The sequence below is a fragment of the Ailuropoda melanoleuca genome, chromosome 4 (assembly GCF_002007445.2).
Source record: "Ailuropoda melanoleuca isolate Jingjing chromosome 4, ASM200744v2, whole genome shotgun sequence".
In the NCBI taxonomy this organism is placed as follows: domain Eukaryota; kingdom Metazoa; phylum Chordata; class Mammalia; order Carnivora; family Ursidae; genus Ailuropoda; species Ailuropoda melanoleuca.
In genome coordinates, this window is record NC_048221.1 from 95771292 (window position 1) to 95781456 (window position 10165).

Below are 10165 nucleotides of genomic sequence, written 5' to 3' on the forward strand. Positions count from 1 at the left end.
ATACTGAAGTAAAATCTTTAAATTAAAAAAAAACCCCTATATTCTACAAGCATACCAATCAATGATATAAAGGGGACAATAGGACAAAAAAGTGAAAAAATATATTTTAAGATTATTCTGTTTACTGTACAGAATTCATGGTGGTTGCTGCACTATCTAGCTGCATAAATAAATAATTTAGTGACTATAAGATATTAAATATTAAAAGTTATATATTATCAATATGTTACATATGAATCAATATTATAATTGTTATGTCAATGTTATACTAACATGTAAATATAAATTTACATTTATATGTATATGAACAAGTTTATATTTATATGTTCTGTTAATACAAAATGAGGCCAAAATGTGTCAACTTACTTCTTTCTTTTTTTTTTTTTCAAGATTTTATTTATATATTTGTCAGCAAGAGAGAGAGAGAGAGCACAAGCAGGGGGAGCGCCAGGCAGAGGAAGAGGGAGAAGCGGGATGCAGGACTCAATTCCAGGACCCCAGCATCATGACCCGAGCCAAAGACAGATGCTTAACCGACTGAGCCACCCAGGTGTCCCAGTGTCAATTTGCTTCTCACAGAAACTAAAAATCCACATGGATCTCTTTTTTCCTGTACTCTTTCACTCTGCATGTTCCCTATTCTCAATGAATGTCCTCTTCTTTCTCTATCTATTCTCCTCTTCATTTTGTCTGAACCTGCACCCAAGCATGGCAGGCAGAGAATCCTAGAGGCCCAAGATTCTACAGTGGCTGTTTGCAAGGGGGGTGGAGGTTACAGTAACTGCCCACTGGATACACTTAAGTGAGAAGGAAAAAGGGAAAGTATCCCGAATGCCACCAATGCCTTTTACCTATAAAAGAACAGGATGGCAGGATGCCCCTGTGGCCCAAAGAGCCAGAGGTAGCAAATTATGGGCAAAAGAATTGTAACCAAATGCTGGAAAAGGAAAGATCTGCAATCAGCTGTGTCCTCCAGCTCCCTGGTATTTGCTTCTAAAGGGCAGAATTCATTTGGGGAAGCGTCAGGCACTGAAAAGAAGACTCCTGCTGCTGGAAGTTGACCAGAAGTAACATCCATGAGTGTAAGAATGCAATGTCAAGGCTTGTCCCAGAAACAATGCCTATGATGAAGGAGAGAAGAAGAGAGATCTAAGTCCAACCTGGCCCAGCCCAGCCTAGTCCAAGAAAGTTAGGATTCGAGGAGAAGAAACTGAAAGAGAAGAGCCTGCACCACATTGTTCCCCACAATGTGCATTCAAGGAACTTCACCCTGTTCCTCAACCAAGTTACCAAAAGAGCTCTTTAATCTCTTCCTCTGCTCCTTGAAAGCTGCAGTAAGTTCATTAATCAGATCGACTAATATTTCAGAACACCTGTAACTGTCCAACCTAGATGTGCCTTTCCTTTGTCTCTAAGGATGTTAATTAACTATATATAATTATAAATGTAGAAAACACAAGATAAATATGATATATAGAATATAAATAACTATTACCTAATTATATTAATGAACAACTCTAAGAAATGTTGAGATGATTTCCCTAACATAAGAGCCTGGGGAAAGTGAGACTATCACATTGGTCTTATAGGATTAGGTGCCACTTAGGTGTTGTCTTAGCTCTCCTATCACTCCTTCCACCCAATCCCGTCTTCTTGTTGGGAATCAGACCTCCCCATTGGCTCCCTCATACCTTTAAACTGCCTGCTTTGTGACATCATTCTCCCACCAAACCTACCACCACCTGGTAGAATCTTGGGGTTTCCATTGAGTTGTTTGTAAATAAATTTGGATCATCGCAAGTGACCAGTGACCAGTGACCTTCGTACTGGACACATGCACTCTTTGGCTTCAGCCACTCCGACAGCCTCTAGTATCAGCTCCTCATCCCTTGTTTCTGCAGTGGATGTTTCCTCTTCTTCCCTGACCATGTCTGGTAAGGAAAGAAACTTTTAAAAGTTTTTTATTGGATTTTTTTTTGCCCCTAAATTTAGTTGTAGATTCAAAATAGCATGGAATAATGGGGGAAAGTATTGAACTAAAAATCCGGAGACCTCATTTCAGTTTTGACTTTGGCATTTACTAGCTGTGTGACTTTGGACGAGTCATTAATCACAAAATCTGTTCTTTCCTCATCTGATACGTTAGGATGTTAGATTGGTTGTTGTCTCTGGTCCCTTTCTTTTCTAATATTGAGTCTGAAAGGGCACCGATAGAGAAAATGAAATCAGAGACTTCTTGAGAGTGTTTCAATAGAAAGAGAGAAAACCTAGGTTATGTAGAAAACTAGCAATATTTACCAAGATGTTTCATCTGAAATGGTCCCTCCACTAATATTTCAACTGTAGCATTTTAAATTTAGTGCTGTTCAGTAAGTCATAGTCACATGATGTGAAGTTTCCTACCTAGCGTGGGTGAAAAGGGAAAGCAGGGAAAGAGGATGGAGAAGAGTGGGCTCTAAGGAGGCAAGTCTTCAAAGGTGAAGTTCAGGATTGTTTCCCTCAGCACAGGCCAACAGGAACCAAGGGGAAGGAGAAGATGTAAGAATGAAGGGGGAACAGGGCACCTGGGTGGCTCAGTCAGTTGAGCAGTTGAGTGGTTGAGCGTCTGCCTTTGGCTCAGCTCATGATCTCCTGAGATGGAGCCCTGCATCAGGCTCCCTGTGTGTTCGGCAGGAAGTCTGATTCTCTCTCTCTCTCTCTAAAATAAATAAATAAATCTTAAAAAAAAAAAAAGAATGAAGAGAAAGAACACAGAGGAGCTCTCAAGGAAAAAAAGAGGTAGTTTAGGATGGAATGTTGAAGGAACCAAAGATTTTAAATTAAAGCAGAAAGAGCATAAGGTGAAATCTGCTTAGAGCAGGGCAAAACAAAGTTGATTTTAGCAAACACTTCCATTAATAAATGAGGCAGGAAAGGAAGGCCAGAACAAGGCATCACTAGGAAAAGCAGCTTACAGAGAAGTCATACTCCGTTGCTGGGTTCTGTTATTGCCTCCCTGAACACAGATGGCACTTAACAGTTTAAAATGTAAGCATTTTAGAAATATAATATAGAAAGGATGCTTCCTATCAACAAATAGCTAATTCAACGGGCTGTCTCAGAGGCTGGAAGAAACAGAATTTTCAGTTTTATTTCATTTTGGTCTTTAAGCTATGTAGATGTTTTGCCTATTAAAAATCAGATTAAGTGTGTTTAAAAATTGGCACCTCCTACATTGAATCATAAGGCTGCTTTTCGACTCTGCGGTTATTTTCTTCCCAACACAGAGGGCACACATCTGTTTTTAGATCTCAGTTAGCAACCTCACAAGAAAAGAAAAAGTCAAGCCCCACATCTCTAATTCCACATTTATCTAAAAAAATTTTGTGGAGTCCTTTGGGTTGTCCTACATTCAAAAATTTTTAATTTGATTTTAGCGATGATGGCTTTTTTCGGCTTTGAGGGTGACATTTTCCTGGATGTTGAAGATGATTAAAATATATTTTTGGATGAATATAAAAACCTTCATGATGCTTTTTAAGTGTTCTTTCTTTTATTTTATGATTATATTGAAATACATATTTCTATTTTTTCATTGTTTTCTTCTGATTTTATTTTTTTAACTTAAATTCAATTAATTAACATAGAGTATATTAGTTTCAGAGGTAGAGTTCAGTTGAAATATATATTTCTACTACACCTAGTACCTGTTATTTGCTGGGTAATATTCAGAAAAATGTGAATGAGCACAATAATGGAATTCCTTTATACTTATTATTTCCCTCTCTGCTCTGTACCAGATTTAATTGAAGTATTTGTCTACAAAAATTGTGACTACCTATATGTTCACATTTATGGCATTTGCTGCTCATTAGGCAATTTTTATTGATATATCTTCTCTATATGCACTGGCTAGGAACTCATTCAAAATCACCTTCTATCGTGGGCTATCCGTGTTTTGGTTAGTAGTGTTCAGCAAAATACGGTAGGCAACATTCGCTTCCACCATATTGCATGTATGATACAGAACTTCATCTATTAGTGAACTTATGCTCTGAGTCTTGCTACCTATTCTGGTTTTCTCTAATATCTATATATTTCTTCTTAATTCTGTAATATATGTTTTTCATGATTTTCTGTCTTTCCAGAACATATTATACCTTCCTTCATATAAATATAAAAACTGTATGTACCATTTTATTCGTGTAAGAATTATTTCCATTATTATTATCATTTTAACCACTTTATAGATGAGTAATCTAAAGCTCAGAGTTTAACTAACTTTTTTCTTTCAAAAAGCACTTCTTGAGAAACTTACTCTCAGGTAGTCATTTTGAGGCAGGATTAGAAACCAGGCTTAAAAGGGTAAGAATGACCCTTTTTTCTTTTAAAAAAGATTTTATTTTCAAGTAGTCTCCATACCCAACATGGGGTTTGAACTCACAACCCCAAGATCAAGAGTCACATGCCTGAGCCAGCCAGGCACCCCAAGAGGAACCCTTTACATTTACCAACTGGACTGAGCTGTATGTGAACTCTAGGTAATAGCGTGTGAACTGCACAAGCAAAACAAGACACTGAAGTTACAATGGCCATAGCTGTACTGTTCTCTTGGTGGGGGGAAGATAAGGTCTGTATTAGTTGCATTTCTCCTGGTTTTCTGGCAGTGTAATGCTCAGAGCAGGGTCCTGGCAAGAAGTCATGATACTTAGGCTCTGTAACCTGGTAATAGGCCTAACATCATGGGAGAACTTGAACAAGTCGATGTGGCCTCCCTGAGCCTCAGTTCTCTCCGTCGTAGAATGAGAGTGTGGGAACAGAGGCTCTCTGAGGCCCTCCGAGTGCTGAAACACTTCATTCTAGGAAGTAGTGTGTGATTGGATGCTGGTGCAGGCTCCAGGCAAAGCTAGAGCAGGGAAAGGCATGGAGAAGACCTGGGTCTTCTGCACACCTGGGCCCAAGCTGGGAGCACGGGCGGTGACTACAGAAGAGTACCGACCAGACTGCTCCGGCCTCTAACCACCACCCTACATGGTTTGAGTTTGGGTATCTCAGCAAGTGTTGGTATCCGAGTCTTCCTGGTAGCAACAAATTTAAGATAATGCTGTTTCTCAAACATAGTGAGAATTGATCCACCCCCCTGATTTTTCATCACCCTCTTGTTCCCTACAGAAAATTTCCAAAATCCATCTTTACTTGGAACTCCAAACTCTCTGCAGCTCTCCCTCCCTGTGGTGAGCAATGCAGCTTCCCTGACAGGAAGTGTCTGCAACTTCTCCAGAGTTTCTGCTCCAGCGGTCAGTTCAGCATGGCTACTGCCATCAGCTTCTGGCACCTCCTTCCAGCCACTCATGGGTAGTGCCTACCTTTACCAACATTCCAGTACAACTGTGCTGTCTGGAGTAACTGGCCAGAGCCAGATCTCCACGTCAGCTGCTTCCTATCCTGGGATTTTTGAGTGGGATATCACAGGAAGTACTGAAAAGAAGTCATCTTCCCTTGGAGACTTCACTGTGACTGTCATTGACCAGGACACAGCTGTGTCTTCCATGTCTATGGCAGCCCCGTATGATAAAACTTCAGAGGCCAATAACGTGGTCCCTCTGTATCCATCGCTTTCTGCCAGACTTGTTCAGGGAGCACCATCTCAGATTCCAAGTCAAGGACGTAGCCTATCACTTCCTTACCAGGAAGGAAGCCAGGTGTATTACTATAATCAAGGCACGCTTGGGCCTCTACTGTCTGGAGAGCTTGGCCCCTGCCTGCAGTCCTATGGCTCTGTGTCATACACGGGAGGTAGGGCCTCTGCCCCTCAACCAGAAATGGTGATGGTGCTAAAGGAGGTTCAGCCCACAAACGTCCTACCGCTAGCCTCCACCTCTGGAATCTACTACTCTGTGTCTGCTCAACCCATCACAGAGGCAAGTTTTCAAGGTGAGTAGAAATAGCAAGAGGGAGACAAATAAGGTCAGCATTCAAAAGTAGGGTCAAATCTGCAGCTGAGAGGTACTGAGTCCACAGTCAGGCAGAACTGAAGTCTTGAGACATTAATAACCACCACCCTCACTTGGTGCTCTCCACTTTCAGACTCTGTATAAGAACGCTATGTAGAGGCGGGTAGGTGGCACACTGTAGTGGCTGGCTATGCCACAGGTACAGGAACCCCAAGACTATAGCAAGAGCTACCACACTTTTCACTGCCCTAGCCGATCAGCCTCCCTGTACTACCACACGGAATGAACTCCCTCCCCTGAGCTATTGCTTCAGTCTCTTTGGAAAGCATTTCAGAACTCTTACCAGTTTCACTTTCCCTCACTTAATTTACACCCAGATTTAAGACCTCGCATTCTGAGATCCTGTCCAAAGCAAGCAGGCTAAGAATTACCCTCACTTACATATTTTATCAGGAAGAGCTCCATTCTCTCTCCCAATCCATGGTGTGAAGTACTCTTATTCTCTAAGGAAAGGGAAGAGACTTGAAGTGACTCTATATGAGAATGCTAGGCTTTGTTAAACATTTCATAATATAAAAATCACTTTTACTTCTTATTTGACTTATAACAACCCTATAAAATACAAAGAAAACCGAGAACCAATGACATCAAATGATCACCTGTAAGAACTAGAAGTCATCTCTTATTTCCCTAGCACACGGTGCTGTCCTTGATCCTTAGGAAAACCTGGTACAGCTGCCCTGCGCGTTGCTGGGCGGTGCATGATTTCTGTGTTAGTGTCTAGAGAGAGCATCTCACTTACCAGGGAATGTCTTTTTCCTTGATTCCTTTGTAGTGATGGAGACTTCCCTGGGGATGGAGACTTCCCTGGGATTGCAACCTCCAAGTCAGACATTTTGTCTGCCACAAACTCCAGAATTCCCCAAGTCCTGCAGTAGCAGAAATATCCAGATACTTGAAAGTAACCCACCACCTGAGCTTGGTGACATCTCAATGATAGCTCCAATCCAGAGTTCTAGTAATGTCCTGGCACTGCCTCCAGCTCCAAGCCAAGAACAAATAGAGAATAAGAATTTGGATGATATTAAAACCAAGCTTTCAAAGCCTCTGGATGCCTTCCAGATCCCACTAGAAAACCAAGATTCTCCACTCCTTCCTTTAGAAATTCCTGATATTCACCAGCTCCTGGCCTGCATTGATCCCCTCGGCCAGGAGGAGCAGCCTGGTTCTGAAAACACCGATCTGGGAAAAAATACCCTGAGTCTTGAAGACCAAGCGACCCTTGAAAATGGGATTGAATCTAGTGGTGGTTTTGCAGACATCGCTACACTGGTGGAGGACATTCACCTTCCCCAGCTCTTTAATTCCTTGAAAGACCTTGATCAATCCAAAGGTCCCAAGGTGATCAAAGCCAAAGATACCAGAGTCACCAAGTTGAATCAGGTGCAAGAAAAGTCAAGTGTCATAAAGGCTCCCTCTGATCAGGTCAGGAAGAACAAACATAAAGCCACTGAGCCTATCAACAGTGCTCCCAAGACCAAAATCCAGGCAAAGAACCCAGAGTGCCTGTTAGGGGGAGAAGTGATTATCTGCAGTGCTGCAGACAGTGACAGGCCTCCTGCGAACACAGCCAAACATCCCAACAGCAAATCTCAGAAAGCTGCATCCAGCAGGAACAGCAAAACTAAGAGCCATGGGCAGGAAAAGACCAAAAGGACCAGAGAAAAAAAACCCAAGAAAGCTGAAGAGAGTAAGCAGTCAGGGAACAAAGTCAAGGCAGAAGAGAAGCCAACCATTCCCAAGATGAAGCGGAAGAAAAATCAACCCGAGTTTAGCCAAGAGACCTTTAAGAAGCCTCGAAGCTGCCTAGGCATGCACATGTTGGAGTCTGTGCAGGTTTTTCATGCACTGGGGAAGAAGAGTGATAAGAAAACGGGACTGTCTTCCTCCCGGGCCCTGGTAAACTCCAGCAAACTGAGAGATGCCCAGCCATCCCCAGCTATCAAACCATGGCTTGATACCCCACGTGAGGGTAAACGGCCTGAGAAAAATCAAGTCACAGCCCAGAAACAAGACAGAGGTGCTGACAGTGAGTGTCCGTCTCCATCCCAGTATGAGCTGCCACCTCCTGGGAAGGTCAAGTTGGTGCCTTTGCCTTTTCTAACCTCGGAGAGGCCTCAAGCTCGACTTGTTCCTCGGAGGCCACGGTTTCTGGCCTCACATAGCTCTGCCGTGGCTTACCCTGCCCGGCCTGGTTCTACTAGCTCAGGTCCACCTGTTGCAGTCAATTCATCCCGGCCGACTCCTGCCTCCTTCACAGGTCCTGCCAGACCAACTCGGCCAATTTCAACCAATCCGACCCGACCGGGTTTGGCCAACCCTACCCGGCCTAGTGTCCCGCAGTCCGCTTCCTCTAGGCCTGCACCCTACAAAACATCATCTTGCACATCTCTCCAGCGGGAGCCGGTTCCCACTGCTGTGACCAAGCCCCAGTCCCCACCCAAACCTCAAACCCAATTTCTACTCCAAGACTTCAGCTGTCAACCAATCCCATGGAGGAAACCCAATGTTCCTGAGCCAGTAATGTCCAAGCCCATCACAAAAGAGCAGATGCCAGAGCGGGAGGCCATGAAGAGGCAGGCTCAGCAAGAGCGCGAGAACACTGCCAAATACACCTCTTTGGGTAAAGTGCAGTTTTTCATTGAGCGGGAAAGAGAAATGGAAATTTCTCAATACTATGGCTATGCAATATAAGAGGTGCTAGGATTGTTGGTACCACTCTGGGTACCAGCTGTTTATTCATATATAGATAGACAGATATAAATTTCTCTATTTATTTGCATTTATTTTAAGACTTAATAAAACGTAATAAATATAATTAATAGATTAGAAATAAAGAAGCCTTTTGAGTTCTGAGATGCTATTAACTGTGGTTTTTCTTTGGTGGGGGTGGGAATCAAAGGATGCATGAGAAAGAAAGAATGGGAAGTTGGATGGGAGAATGAGGGTAAAAGGTAGGAAGAAAAGAGGAAGGAACTTGGTCCAGGCCTAGAAAGGCCAAAAGGGGAGAGAGATTGTATGGGTTTATGAAAGGGAGGAGTGGGGGAAATGGCAGAATCAGGGTCTGAGGTTAGGCTTAAAAGAATACATTTTGAATAGACTTGAAGATGACGGAAGATGAGTCTTGGTTGACTAGGAAAAATGTAAAGCCTTTCACGGAGGCTGGCCCTATAGCCCACGTCCACCAGATAGGGATTTTTTGAAAACAGGAGACTCAGGGGACACCTCCAGAAGGTTTCGGTTGCCTCATCCGTGTAGGATAATGGTTGGCTAAGGGAAGTACAAATCACAGAGGAATCTATGGCAAGGGCTCACATTTACCCGGGGGGCCTCTGATAACAGCCTAGCCAAGGGATCTGCTGCCGCTGGAGGGCCATCCAGAACGGGGCCTGGGCTATAAATCACCGCTTCCTAAAACACCTGTGCACCGGGCACTGCTCCGGTGAACCGGCACGACCACACGGAAGGCCAGTCCCGCTGTGCCACTTGACGGGCGAGACTCAGCAACGGGCTTAGATCACGCTGCAGGCAGAGGAACAAGGCTTCCGTGAGGCCTGTCAGGCTCCAAAGTCTTCAGTATTTACAAGCGCGGGTAGGAGGGCAACCCGGCTTTCAGAGCACAGAGTCCAGTGGTTACCGGTGGTCCAGATCAAACTTCTGGAGGGACCTAAATGCTAACTTGAGGGGCCTGTCAGGTCGTCCTCCATTGACCCTGGCGCGTGCAGTCTTCTCTAAAAACGACCAACCGAAGCGCCCGAGAAAAGTCCGCTGGAGGGGTCCGCGGGAGGGGTCCCTCCCCGGAGGATAAGAGCCGCGGGCGCCGGGCGCCGGGAGCACACTGGGTAGCGCGCCAACAGCCGCAGCACGCAGGCGCCGGCGCTCTAGACGTGCTCCCTGGGACCTGGTGGGGCAGCTGGAGGGAAGGGAGGGGGGCGGAGGGGAGGGGACTGCGGAAAATCAGCCTGGGAAAACTGGTACTCCGCATTTTAAAAATTATTTTGTTTGAGATATAATTATTATACCATGAAAGTTACCTTTTGAGACGGTAAATTCAGTGTCATTTTAGTACATTCACAAGTTTGTGCAACCATCACCATTATCTAACTCTTAACATTTTCATTACCCCAAAAAGAAACCCACTCCACCATTAGCAGTCACTTCTCATTCCCTCC

The 10165-nt window shown here is 44.0% G+C and overlaps 1 protein-coding gene across 1 annotated transcript; it reads left to right on the forward strand.

Annotated features, from left to right (window-relative positions):
• The first annotated feature begins 1834 nt into the window (after positions 1–1834).
• On the forward strand, positions 1835–8687 carry C4H2orf78 (chromosome 4 C2orf78 homolog). Its single transcript, XM_002921500.2, has 3 exons — positions 1835–1934; positions 5152–5913; positions 6769–8687. Exons 1-3 carry the CDS (start codon positions 1835–1837, stop codon positions 8685–8687), a joined length of 2781 nt encoding a protein of 926 aa, XP_002921546.1.
• The last annotated feature ends 1478 nt before the right edge of the window (positions 8688–10165 follow it).